The sequence below is a fragment of the Anarhichas minor genome, unplaced genomic scaffold (genome assembly GCF_050575085.1).
Source record: "Anarhichas minor isolate MPS153535 unplaced genomic scaffold, ASM5057508v1 ptg000049l, whole genome shotgun sequence".
In the NCBI taxonomy this organism is placed as follows: Eukaryota; Metazoa; Chordata; class Actinopteri; order Perciformes; family Anarhichadidae; genus Anarhichas; species Anarhichas minor.
The window spans coordinates 3,684,206-3,698,031 of NW_027466495.1; the positions used below are offsets into that span (position 1 = coordinate 3,684,206).

At 44.3% G+C, this 13,826-nt stretch overlaps 1 protein-coding gene across 1 annotated transcript; it reads left to right on the forward strand.

Moving 5' to 3' along the window:
- Window positions 1-35: 35 nt before the first annotated feature.
- LOC142971765 (transmembrane protein 151A-like) lies at window positions 36-13,368 on the forward strand. The gene is made up of 6 exons (XM_076112423.1): window positions 36-316; window positions 9,554-9,901; window positions 10,698-10,832; window positions 11,197-11,336; window positions 11,445-11,484; window positions 12,196-13,368. The coding sequence occupies exons 1-6, from the start codon at window positions 248-250 to the stop codon at window positions 13,366-13,368; spliced, it is 1,905 nt and encodes a 634-aa protein (XP_075968538.1). The 5' UTR covers window positions 36-247.
- The last annotated feature ends 458 nt before the right edge of the window (window positions 13,369-13,826 follow it).

Consider the following 13,826-nt stretch of genomic DNA (forward strand, 5'->3'; position numbering starts at 1 on the left):
CACTGAGCGGCTCGGCCGGAGAAGACGCTGGGGAAGAAAGCAGGAGGGGGGGGTTACCGTAAAAAAACTGGATTAGATGATGCTCATTTGCTGCAGGCCCCGCCATCGTGAAATTGGTTACCGACTTGCGGCGGATGGGGTGACCGAGCTCGCTGCTCCGCCGGGGAGGTCCCAGCCTTCGGACGTTACCCGGGTGGGAGCTGCCTGTGCCCGGTTCTAAGGAAGGAAGGAGTGGCAAGAGGGGAAAATGCAGACGGAGGAGGAGACGGCCACCGCAGAAGAGCCCATTTTGGAGGAAGGGTCAGGACGAGAGCAGGTAAGGACATTTGTGTTTTTTTTCTCCTCCTGGCTCCTTTTCTGCACAGTTGTTAATGCGTGGATACAAAGAGTCCACTTAGCTTAAAGTTGCGCATATTTTGCCCCTTCAAGAACCACCTTCTATTTATTTATTTATTTATTTTTTACATCAGTGCTGCTCGTTCCCAAACAACCCGTGACTTATCCATCATTAATGACCTACTCCAGGCAATGTCGACTCCTGCTCGTTCATTGACAAACGTGTATCTGCTGGTAACGTAAGGAGTCACGTTATATCCTCTGAAGTCCTTCATGCCTTGCACAAGAGCAAGGACACGGGACGGGACCTTGGCTGTGAATGGAGACGAGGCTGTGGTTTAGGTAAACAGAGGGGGGGGGTTCCAAAATCAAACCACATTGTTCTTTTGATACTCTCCTGGGAGAGAAGGTTTAGTTTTTCTAGTAATGTAGAGTATGTTCATTTAGCAGCTGACACTGAAATACAGTAGAGGGTGACATCACAGTTTAGCCACACACACACACACACACACACACACCCTAACCCACACAGACACTTTTCAGCCAAAATAACACTGACACAATGTGAATGGTGAGAACACAGAATAACAGCTCAGAGCAGTAAGCTCATTTTGTTTTCACCAAACAGTGTTTACAGGGCTTTCCTATTTATAATAGCATATACCCACTCAACAGTGTGTTTTCCTGATATTATCCTATACCGACCACCTAAGGAGACATCGCTGTCTTTATACACATCTCCCCAACATCGACTATACCATCTCCTACCTCCTTCCTTACACATGCAGGGAAGTGGCATCTTGTCCAAATATTCCTGTTCACACATACAGTGTGACGCCATGTATCGGTCTCCCTGTTTGAAACACCACCTTGCTTCCCCTCCACCCCGCTCACACACACGCTTCAGTACGTGACCTCTCTTACTCAGCAATTCACCACCTCCTCTACTACTACTCCAAGACGCAGCATCATTTATTGAAACATGTCATCTTTTATAATGAAAATAAAAAAGAGAAATTGACAAAACATTACGCCAAATAGCCGTGGATAACTAAGGATGTGGGCACGCTGTGTTCTCACCACCGTTCGCAGCTGCACTACTCAAGATGATGACAACCTATACCACCAGAGGAAGAGCAGAGTCGTGTATGCATGTGGTCTGATGGGATGAGAATGGCGCTATACTGCAAAGAGGGAAGTGACCAATATCTTGCGAGTGTTTCAACGCAGGTACCAGTGGCGATTGGTTGCAGGTACCTGTTCTGTTGGCTAGGAACCTGGTCACACCTTAACATCTTCTAAATGTGAGCTTTCAGGGCTGCAACTATTGTTTTCATTGTCGTATTATCAGAGTATTTATCATTTCATTACATTTGCCTTAAGCCGCAAGAAGCAGCAAACCCTCACATTGGAAAATGCGGAGCCAGCGAATCATTTTGTTCTGGCAGCCATTCATTCTGTTGATTGAATTGATTGTTTGACAATATTTTTAGCTCGAATGAGCTTTAAATATCTTGCTTGAGTGACCCCAATGGCTATGAAACTCCAATTTTCTTTAACAGACTCTTGCCACTAAGAGGATTTTTTTAATTTTTTTAAAATCTTTACTTTTATTTTTTTTAAATAACATACGACTGGCCTACCCAGGAATGGCTAATAACACATACATAATTAAGCATTAACCAGTAGGTTACTGGTAATTTAAAGAGACTGGCACATAACATGTAGAGTTTAACTGATGCCTTTCACTTTATCCCACCATTCTCGTCCCACCTCCATGCCTGCAGTGCAGACAATGTAATGCAATGAATTCAGTCATCTGTTCTCTGCCTCCATTGATCTCGCTCATCTTGCCCCCTTGGTCTCCTTCCTGTTTTAGATTTGCCTGTCATGGAGTATACGGCTTCATCCCCCCTCTCTCTCTCTCTCTCTCTCTCCCCCTCCCTCTTTGACGCTCCCTCTCTCTCAAACATTTGCACACTCACGTCTCACTTAACTTTATTCACTCCTTGGCCCACATGGGTATGCATGTACACTCACTCAAGCATTATCGCATGAGAAGAAGAGCCGCTTGATTTAATATTAAGATGATTGATTCATATGTACCTACAGGCACGGATTTCCATTAGCAGAGAGGTTCTGTTGCATCAAACCAAGCCATCCTAATTTCTTTGCACGACAATACGGCATTCCTAAGCAAACTGTGCACAGGCAGAGGGAGGAAAAAACAAATCTATCATCAATCTAATGTGTGTGAGATGGAAGTTTTAGAAGAATAACAAGAACAAAATCTGAATTTAAAAAAATAGACATCTGGTGATGGAAGAGGAACTCTCATTCTGACTGAAATATTGTAAATACAAACAACCAAAAAACAAACCAATTGCAGGCTGCAATAACAAGAAATTATAACGGTACATAAAAGCCTGCCTGGCGTCCATCATGAAGCCGGCCAACAATGTGAAGACCAGCCATTAGGCTTAGGGGTTACTAACACAGGGTTTGTGTTCCATGCGATAAACACGGGTTAGATTGCTAAAAAGGAGAAGAGTACAGAACAGCAGACGGGTTATGCAAACCGCTGGTCTCCTTAGGAAAATATGTTTTTAAATGATATTCAAAGCTAAGCTTCAGTATAGCAACACTTGAATGTTGCAATAAATGTGTCACTCTGCTTCACAGATGTTCTGAAATTGAAACTTAATCCACACCTGCTACTCATAAATTAGCAGACTGCACTTTTTGTGCCGTGTCCAATGGATACTAACATGAAAGTATCATCTGACATCAGTATGAGATATGGTTTATTTTCTTGTAATTCTTAAATTTAGCTCCTAATTTTAGCTCTTAAGATGCTCTTGGTTTTTATTTTGCATTCTTATCATACTGTTTATGATACATTGGCAAAACTATGGGCCTCATTCACCATTATCTTCTACGCATTATCAAATATCTAAATTCATTCTTCAGTTTGTTCTTGAGACAGGTTCTAAGAAAAGTCGACGTCAGATTCATGACGTGTAATAAAGTCTTTAGCTTCTCTTCTGTGTCTGAATATTATGTGTAAATATAAGTGATACTGTGGTGTTTATTTATTTATTTATTTATAAAGACCCTAATGCTTTGTAAAATACATTTAATGAAAATAATTATTACAAAAATATTATAAATGAGATAAAAACAAATATTGAAATTTTAATCCTATATTTTATAACTTTAGAAAAACGCAAGAATTCATATGCACAAGCATTTCAAATATTCAGTTTTTACCTTTTAAGCACAAATCGCAAACTAGAAAGCTAGAGTAACTGCCAAAATGCATTTTAAGAAGATATTTCTTCTGAGAACAGTTGGTGAATGAGACCCAACGACAGTTTGTAAAATACTGATCAACCTGATGAACAGTAGAGTAGGAGATACTTCTGTTCACTTTGGCATCTACGGTGAAGTTACTGGCACGAATTAAAGCCGACTGCTGCTTTCAATGATATTTCATTTAGGTGACGCACACCTTACATGCTGATAATTGATGCTGCTGGATAATCGGTCTCAATTGAACACACTCAAACAAATCATTTGTAATGGAGCACTAATGTGTTTAACACAGTGAGAGTATAATGACACACCAGTTTTAAGTGTTGTTGTAGCATAGGTAGCAGAATCCTGACTTTCTAAATTGCTCTCCAGTCGTGTTGAAATGACGCATCATTTTTCACGGTGTTCTGCAGGCATCAACAGCACATTTCCCTGCCCTCACTTCCTTTCTTCATTTGCCACCCACATGCAAGTGTTTCTAATTATAGCTGCTCCAGTCACACCTAACCAGCTCAATCGGTATGAGCAGAGACACGGAGAGGGGGAGGATCAACGAGACACCTCAACACATTCAAAAGGTTTCTGCACAGTGCGCACATGTAGAATTCTCAATGTCATTGTTCCATTTATTAGAAAGCCGAGGTGCAACGGATCATAAAACTCACAGCTCGGATCAGAGTCACGGATCGGATCACAGATCACGTATCGGAGTCACAGATCGGACCAGCACAAAAGAAAAAAGGGAGCAAGTCTAACTTTTAGAGATCCCTGATCATGTTTTTGTGCCGCCGATACTAATTTTCCAATCATTGATGATCCATATTGGCAGATACGGATCCCTTTGTTGTTTTATTATAGCAGCTGGTCTACAAGGCTGTAGATTATTTGTCCAAAAAAATAATTTCAACTGCTCTGAAGTCAGTTTAAACCATCAAATATTCTAAATGTTCTTTTTACCTTTTTACACACAATTTAAATGATAAGCAAATACAATATTGTATTTTTATGGATTAAAACAAACCTTGCCATCAGTAGTTTTAATGATGTATTGTAAGCTGCTTAGAGTTTAGGGTCATACTTCATCTCTATTATCTATTTATGTTGTTGTGAAAACATCTCCTACGAACAACTGTATTTATTCAAGTTTCTCACTGACACTGCATTTGACGAAGTTACATTTGAACACATCATGGTGCACTATAATTTACCTTCGCCCAATACTCATTTTCACTGAACAGAGCCTGAACGCATCATGATGTAACAACAGAACCTTCGTTCTCTTCCTGTCAGTTTAAACACGGATTAGTTGTTTACAATGTAACATCATCAGGGATCGCCGACTAGAGATGCCGATGTCCTGATCGCATATTTTACTGAATATTGCCGGATAAAAAACTTTATTGCACATTGTGACGGTTTACGTTAAACTGTGTGCTGAATGAGGGGGGATCCGTACGGATCACGGACCGACAATGGTCCCTTACACCACTATTAGAAAGTGCTTATAGGTTGGTAGGATGGGTGGGAAGATCATCTTCACATAAGTAGTACTCTAGACAAAACACAGCCTGAGCTATTTCTACTATTTAAGCATAATGTTGACTCCTAAGTCGAATTAAATAGTAAGAGATTTAAGTGTGATGTGTTCAAAGAGCCAGTAACCAAATATGTGTGGAGTTACAGCACCACATTACGGCGAATGCTACAAGACCAGATTATAGAACATTGATTGAATTCAGAGACATTTACTGGCCGAATTAATGACCGAGCTCTGTCAATTGCAGTTTCAGGAGAGGCAGCGAAGACCTACAGCATGCACAGGAGTCCAAGCAATGCTCTGAAATGCCTCTTTAAATACAACAGAGGTGTGCATGATTACATGTCCAAAAGAAATGCCAGCTATGTGGGCTCTTCTTCTAGCGGCTGGCGCTAGTGACTGTGGATGCTAAGGAGTAGCATCCAGCCACAATTTTGTCAAATTCTGATGCGTTTTATGCAAATGCAGGCAAGTTATTAATGAAACATTCATGAAGAATTTGTCATGTAAATACCACCCTGTATAAACCCTCTTCAAAAGAGCTCGCAAGAAAGGGGCAGTGCCAACTTCAAGTACGACAAAAATGAAAGCCGACACCCTCCAGACGTGGCTGTATAGATTCCTTTTCATAATGATTTCAGGGAGAGTGAGCTTTCCCTTTGATCTCTTACAGCCTGACACAAGAGCTGAAGCTCAACGGAGGCAGCTGAAACACAAATTCATCATGACACAACCAAAAAAAAAAAGCTGCAGAGTTTTGCACCGGGAGGGGCGTTGATTTCATTAGAAAGTACTTATTCAGCCCAAAGTGCAGCCCCCATCGATTGGTCGCTACTGCGTGAGGGAGACACGAGCCAGGAACTGAGACGAGTGGGTAACCTTGACAAGAGACTGTTTCTAATGGGATGCGGTTGTGATCCCCCTGTTGATGCTTCAAAACTCACTTAAAATGTGTCAAGACGGAGCCATTTTAGGGTTGTCCATCTCAAGAAGTTTCTTCAAATTTGGCACAAACGTCCACTTGGACTCAAGATTGGACTAATTAGATTTTAGTGATTAAAAGTCAGGGTCACAGTCCCCTCACGTCCGTCCCACCATCGTGAAGGCGATATCTCAGGAACACCTGGAGCAAATCTCTTCAAATTTGTCCCAAACCTCCACCTGGACTTGAGGATGAACCGGTAAGATTTTGGTGGTCAAAGGTCACTGTGACCACACAAAACATGATGATAATGATGACACGATGACATTTTGTACACACGTGGGTATCAACTGCTACTTGACTGGGTTGCGGAGGCATACAACCACCAGGCGCTGGCTCTAGTACTTCCTCACCCGTCCTGTGCTAATTGAGAATACTCGCGCCACGTATTCACCACGTCATGACTAATCCACAGTAAATACAGTTTCTTTGTCAGTTCCTTCATAGAAATTCTGCGCTCGTTCTCATTTACATTCATTCAGTCGGAGCGGGCTGCCAATTCAGGGATTGCTGTTGCACTCGATACTTAAAATTATGCCTTACATAAAAATGATCCCAGTGAGTCACACGAAGTGACGTGTACAGATGTTACATTCTATTAGTTACTGTGCAATAATCAAAATGGCCCCTCTGGTCTCTCTCATCTAGCAAAAGTCTTCTTACTGTAAACTGCCGGCATCATTTAGAGTAGACGATGGACGGAGAGCTGACGTTTCCTCGTACACAACATTAAGGAATAACAGTTTACCCTGTACTTAACTTTACTTTGCTCTACTGTGCGTGGTGTCTCTGTAGTGTATGAGCATCTCCCGGCTCTGTGTCTCACTGACGGAACATTTTAGTCAGGCCTGCTCTTTACCTGTGCGAGAGAGAGAGAGAACTGCTCGTATTGGCAAAGAGTGATTGGCATAAGTGCATCCAGGAATAATTTGACTCCTGTCTAAGGGGTTGCCTTTCCTCTCGCAGGGCACGCACCAGCTGCAGAGACTCTTTTGTTATTGCAAGAAAATCTTCTCTTTTTTGGCAACATTTATTTTCACAAGGTAAGAGGAAAAGGAAAGAGAAGGATGCATTTTGGCAGTGGAGTTCCTTGGAGAAAGGTGCAGTCTGTCACTGCTGCCTTCTCTTTAGTCTCTCTCACTGTCATTTTGCCTCCATTCATACGTGAATTCAGGAAAAGTTCATGACCGCTTCTCCGTCTCTCTCACGCTTCCTCACGCACCCTCTCTCCCTCTCTCTGCACTACTCTTTCATCCCAATCAATCCACTTAGAGACATACTTTCAGAGAGGATGTAACGGAGGAGACGCGAGGACGAAAGACGAGGAGACGGCGAGGTTGGGATTGGGGGAGTGGATGCTTAGGAGGTGGGAGGGAAGATTCGGGGAAGGAGAAATAAGATTACGTAAGGAAAGGAAGGAGGATGTGGTGATAAAAGGCAAACAGAAGGCAATATTTTGGCAGTTGGATGTTTTTTGGGGGCGTTCGCAGAGTGGGGGCTCCCTTCACGCTGCCTTTCACTACTTGCCCTTGACGTACAGTGGTAAAAAGAAAGAAAGTCGGTGTGTGTGTCGCAGCCAGCCGAATAAGCTAGTGGATAGCAAATTACAGCTGCATTGGAGGAGTGAGAGATAAGGTGGGGGGGGAGGTAGCTACGTGCTGACAGGACAGGCAGACTTGGCTGAGAGGAGGAGAGAGGACACTGGTGTCATCCCATCGTCTTTCTTCTTTTTTTGTCATCTGCTTTGTTGCTCTTTTTCCTTGTCGCCTTCAGTGCGAGCCAGAGTATAACAGCATGGAGAGGACACATGCAAGTACAGACGCAAATAAACACGACCAAAAACACATCTCTTTTTATGTTCGTATGATATGCGACATACATAACACACAAGCTTTCTTGTCTTTTGACATAAACCCCTCGATCTCTCTATCCGTCCCTCAGTCACGCACACAAACTGAAGCGGCATGTGTTACGCGGCCGATGTTGGACTGGAGTCGGTAAGCTGGAGAACAGTCTAGAAGTATCGCTCTCATCTAAATTATTCACACGCTCTCCGCTGGCTGCATTACAATGCCGAGCAACGGGCAAAGATTCCGCGTGCGCGGTTAGAGAGAAGAAGAGGGCCACATTAGACCGTCTATGTCTGTGTATCTAATGCATACGTGTATGTTTGAGTGCACTGTAATACGATGTCTTCACAGTGCAAATGAGGCTGTGTCAAAGTGTGCACTTAGAGAGAGGCATAGACTGTGTGTGTGTGTGTGTGTGTGTAATATGCAGCACTTATCCTGTGATGGGTGAGGGTTAGTGTGATGCACTCCTTAGTTCAAGACCTCGGCTTGCTCTGAAGTACAACACTATTTACCAAACGGGAAGATTATGATGATTAAAAACTCACTGGGGGGGGGGGGGGGGTCCCACCAGGTATACCAGATCTGTGTTGCCTCTATGACAAACATTTTCTATCACCCACATAGCTGCACTCGTCTTCACCTGTCAGACATTATTACAGGTCCACTCCGTGGAGCAAGCTGCATTATTTATTGTCGTCTTGACTTTCAAGATGAGGAAGTAGAAATTTGTCACGTCTCGTGGCACAGCTCAGACTGGTTTCACCACGTTTGTGGCTTATTTTAGTGTTTCAAACAGCTTGCCACGGATATTACACATCTCTTACAGCCCGAGGATAGAATTAGTAAGAAGTGACTGTGAATTACATTTAGTCATGGAGCTTAAAACTAATTTTAAAGTAATAAATAGTAATTACCTGTACCCAAGTAACCTAACAAGTACCATTCAAATTGAGGCTAACCGGTAAGTGCACAAAATGTACAAACAGAGTACTTGCTGTTGCACTTGCATCATTTTAGAGACGCAGAATAAACAAGTTTACAGCCATGCGTGCGGCTCTGAAGTTGTACTCGGGCACAGTGATACTTTGAGCTTAATGTTAACATCTGCATCACAATGTTAAGCAGGTGTAATGTTTACCATCTTAGCGCGTGTTAGCATGCTGACATTTTTTAATAGGCACTAAATACAAAGCATAATTAGCCAAGTAGTAGGACAATGGGAATGTCATTAGTTTTGCAGGTGTTTCATATTAATTACTGGACAAATTGATATTTTGACTTAGCTAGACCAAAGTCATCAGGATTCATCCTGTGAGGCACGTGATTGAACCAAATGTCACAGCAATCCATCCAGTATTTGTCAAGACATTTCACGAAAACCCAAAGGCTTGAGGGAAAGTCAGGGGATCAATTAAGTCATTAGGACCTTGAACAATCCATCCAGCGGTGTATATATTTATGAATGGCTTCCTCAGTGTGCGGTCAGTAGCATCTCAACACCTTTTCTCTCCTCTCCGTCTGTTTCCTCAGCAGCGGCCGGTCCAGCAGTCTCTGGCCTCGTCCCTGTGTCGGGAGTCCCATTGGAAGTGCCTCCTCCTGACCCTCCTCATGTACGGCTGCTTCGCCACGCTCGCCTGGTGCGCTCTCTGTCGCGTGCCCGTTCTCGGCTCCTCCTCCTCCTCCTCCGTGCCTCTCGGTGCCGACGACGACGCCACCTCCGCCGCCTACTACAACGACATCCTGCACCTGGAGAGCCCGTGCTCCAGCGGCTACGTCTACATCCCCTTGGCCTTCCTGGCAATGCTGTACGTGGTTTACCTGGTGGAGTGTTGGCACTGCTTCTCCAAGACGGCGATGTTGGCTCATGCTGAATTCCAGGTCCGTGTGAAAACCGGTTTTAGCAAGGGGGTGTAATATCTTGGGGAAAAGGCCTTAACCCAACACCCAACAGACTGTGGAGTCTACTGCTGCAATAGGAGTCTAGAAATGGGTCTCTGACCTTGACTGACCTTGAGCAGAATCTGTTTACTCATTGAAGCTTGTTCAGCATGATGGTGTCAGCAAAATGCTTTTAAATGTAAAGGTTAAATAAATATGATTATGGTGTATTAAATGTCTGCACAGACAGTTTTAATGCAGTTTAATCAGACATTGTAGCATTTCACAAAGAGAGAGAATAGTTTTACTCTGTTTCCTACTTTCCTAAAATAACACTTGCCCGCTCATGTAGAAATGAGCTGACCTGGGGCGTCAGTCTATTCTAGTCTGCTGTGTCTGTTATCAGGAATGCCAGGATGCACATTGCTCCAAATGCACATTACTCTTTGTCTTTGCTTTGTGCCGCTGCCAAAACCAAAATATTGTCTTACATTAGTCCAGACTGTCGGGGGCACATATGCGAAACAAACCTTGGCAGGGTCTGACTTGCACCAGATTGCACGGACTTAACTATACTGTTATAATAAGAAGAAGAAGAACTTCATTGTTCTGCTTGTATCACCATTGCAAGAACTGCTCAGGCAATGTTGCGTCGTTATATTTTAGATTGTTAGTCCTCGTTTTTGACAAGTTTGTTTAGAAAGTCTTTACAAAAAATGAATTAATAAATAAATAAATCTGCAGAAAATTGAATTTCACTTGATTTCTTTTATCATTCCTTCATTCTTTGACACAGGAAGTGTACGAGCGTGTGCAGAGACTTCAGCAGGCCACACCCTGCATTTGGTGGAAGGCCATCAGCTATCACTACGTGAGGAGGACCAGACAGGTGACGAGATACCGCAACGGAGATGCATATACGACCACACAGGTGAGGGGAACTCTCCTCCACATACATCCTTCCACTTTCTGTCCTGTTTGCTCGTTTCTTTTCATGTTGCTCATAGTTGCACTGCAGAACATAAGTTCTCATTCCCTACATTTTTTTAAAATATGCTATGCAAATCTTAATTTCTTCAAGTGAAATATTGCGGGGCTGTGCGCAAACAGCTGTGTGCAGTAAGACAAATACCATTCTATTAAGTAACCGTGCTTTATTGATGATGACACATATATGACATGTCTTAAAAAGTTCAAATGTCTTCCCAATAACTTGATTCTTTCTTTCTCTAACATCCCATCTGTCCTCCTCTCCCGTTTCCCCTCCATCACACTCCCATCTATGCCCTCCTCAGGTCTACCATGAGCGGGTGAACACACACGCCTCCAGTTCAGAGTTCGACTACGCCCGCTATGGTGTCAAAGACGTATCAAAGGAGCTGCTGGACCTGCAGCGGCACCCTGCTGTTCGCCTCCGCTTCACCAAGTGTTTCAGGTTAGACGCCCACCACTGGTCAAAAGACATGGGGGGGTGGGGGGGGGGGGGGGGGTGTAAACATGTTAGTAACATTTCATTTCTTTTTTTTTTTTTTGTGCTCTTTAGCTTCTCAAGTGCACGTGCAGAAGCTGCCTACCTCACCCAGGTAAGATATGATATAAGAAAATGACTATAAATAGTTAATTCTGTTCAATTTGATCAATTCAACTTTTTATCTATAAAATGTAAAAAAAAAAATAAAGACAGATGCCCAACCCAAGTTTCCAGATTACAAGCTGTTATATTCTAATTGATCGTTTTCCCCATTTTTGAAACAATCAGTCCTTGATTTTTGGCAGAGATAGACAAAAGCAGGCTTCTTATTTTGAGCCAGCAACCACTGATTTTTTTTCCGTTTGAAATTACAACCGTCGCCGGAAGATTGAGCTGTAGCTAGCCAGGTAATTAAAAAACATTAGTCCGTTGAAAACGTTGTGTCCAGCAGGTGGCTTTTTAAAGTTACTGTAAGGAACTTTTAACTGGTTATGAAACAGTCCCAATTTAGTACTGAAACATGACCTACATAAGTACTTTAATGTTTACAGCCTATTATTTTTTGGAGAACTCAAAAACCTTGATGGCAGGCAATAGGTTAGCCTCCTCCCCAGCTGATGATTCATTTCGAAGGCATGGAATTAAAGAAACAGCATTGTTCTCTCTTACCAGGTCTGGCAAATCCGTTAATAAAAGCACATAAACAGTAACCCCACAAACTACTTTAGTTAGTTAAAGACGTGCTCCTTGGCTTTGGAAGACCCGCTCTATCAATTGTTCCGTTTCTAATTGATTTACACATTCTCTTTCTGTTATTCCAAAGCGAGCGCGCTTCTTCGGGGAGAACGAGGGGCTTGACGACTACATGGAGGCCAGGGAGGGCATGCACCTGAAGAACGTGGACTTCCGCGAACACATCCTGGCGTTCCCAGATCCCGCTCACCAGCCCTGGTTTTCTCGGCACAGGGTGTTCTGGCTGGCTTCTGCTTTCCTCCTGTCGTGGCCGCTGCGGGTCGTGTCAGAATACCGCATAGCGTATGTACACTACCATGTGGAGAAGCTGTTCGGGGAGGACGAGGATGGTGGAGGAGGGCTAGGTCGAGGGGGAAGGGGGGATGGAGTTGGGACTGGGAATGGAATCCACCCTGGGATTGGTCTAAATGGGACGAGTTACAGAGCCATCTCTCGGGTCAACACGGTGGACATGACAGAATTGGAGTGGCACATTCGCTGTAACCAACAGATGGTCCCGAGCTACTCTGAAGCCCTCCTTATGGACTTGGACATGAATGGGGGGACAAACCCCACCGCCTCGACGCCCATCTCTGGGCCAGCAAGCTCCACCCCCAGCCAGGGGACCAACCCACTTTCTCTTGCTCTGCCTGTTGTGTTCAACTCGGCTTACCTCCTCCAGAGCTGCCCCCGATGCCGGAGGACCACGTCGAGTTCCAGTCTTCCCTCCAGGCTAAGGGCCCCCATGGGAACCACAGCCCTCCTGAACGCTACCGTGGCAGGCATCAGGGCAGCAGGGCAGGGAGGCGGGGCTATCGGGGGCAGGTTGGTGCTCAGTCGGAGTGGATTCTCTCTCGGGAGACTTGGAGGAGGGCGCCAGAACAACCTGTTTCATTCAAGAAGCATGGGAGGGGGGCTGGGAGGAAGTAGGGAAGATGGAGGGGGAGGTAGTGGAGGAGGAGGTGGAGGATTTCTTGGTTTAGGTTCAAGACAGGACAACGAGGAGACAAGAGGAGTGCTTGAGGGAGAAGGGGATGATGACGAGGAAGAGGAGCAGCAGGAGGAGGAGGTGAGGAGAAGGGAACAGGTAAGAGGGAGCAGAGAGGGGGATGAAGAAACAGACCAAGACAGTGGAGGGGGTGGCGAGGTGAGGGAGGGCGACGGGGGAGGGAGGGAGCGTCCTCCATCCTACCAGGACGCGTTCTTCTTTCCCGTCCTCATTATACACGGAGAGGAGAGCTGCCACGCCGGAGATGACATGTGACGATCCGCAAAGCAAACATCAAGAGCACGAAGGTCTGGGCAGAGGACTGAGGGAGATGAAAGAAGACAAAGAAAAGGATGGATCACAGAGGAAGCGGATGAGAGAAAATGAGATACGATGGAAATGAGGGATGAATGAGATGAGAACAGAATGAGGTTGAAAGAAAAGCGTTTGTTGACGGCATACCAACCACAGAAAGATGAACGCATTTAAAAAAAAGAAAGCATGGGAGGTAAGAACAGCTGTGTGATGGACAGGATTACCAAGGAAAGTTTAGTGGTGGTGATAGATGGACGTATGGTAGTCCAAAGGGAAAAGAGGGCATGAGTGCATAACGTAAAAAAACACACTGATGATACGGGTCTGAGAATGTGAGCGAAGTCAAGAAAATCCTTGTAATTGTAGACTTTGGTACACAGAGACTGAGAGAGAGAGGGCGCCGATCGCATGGTTAGGAG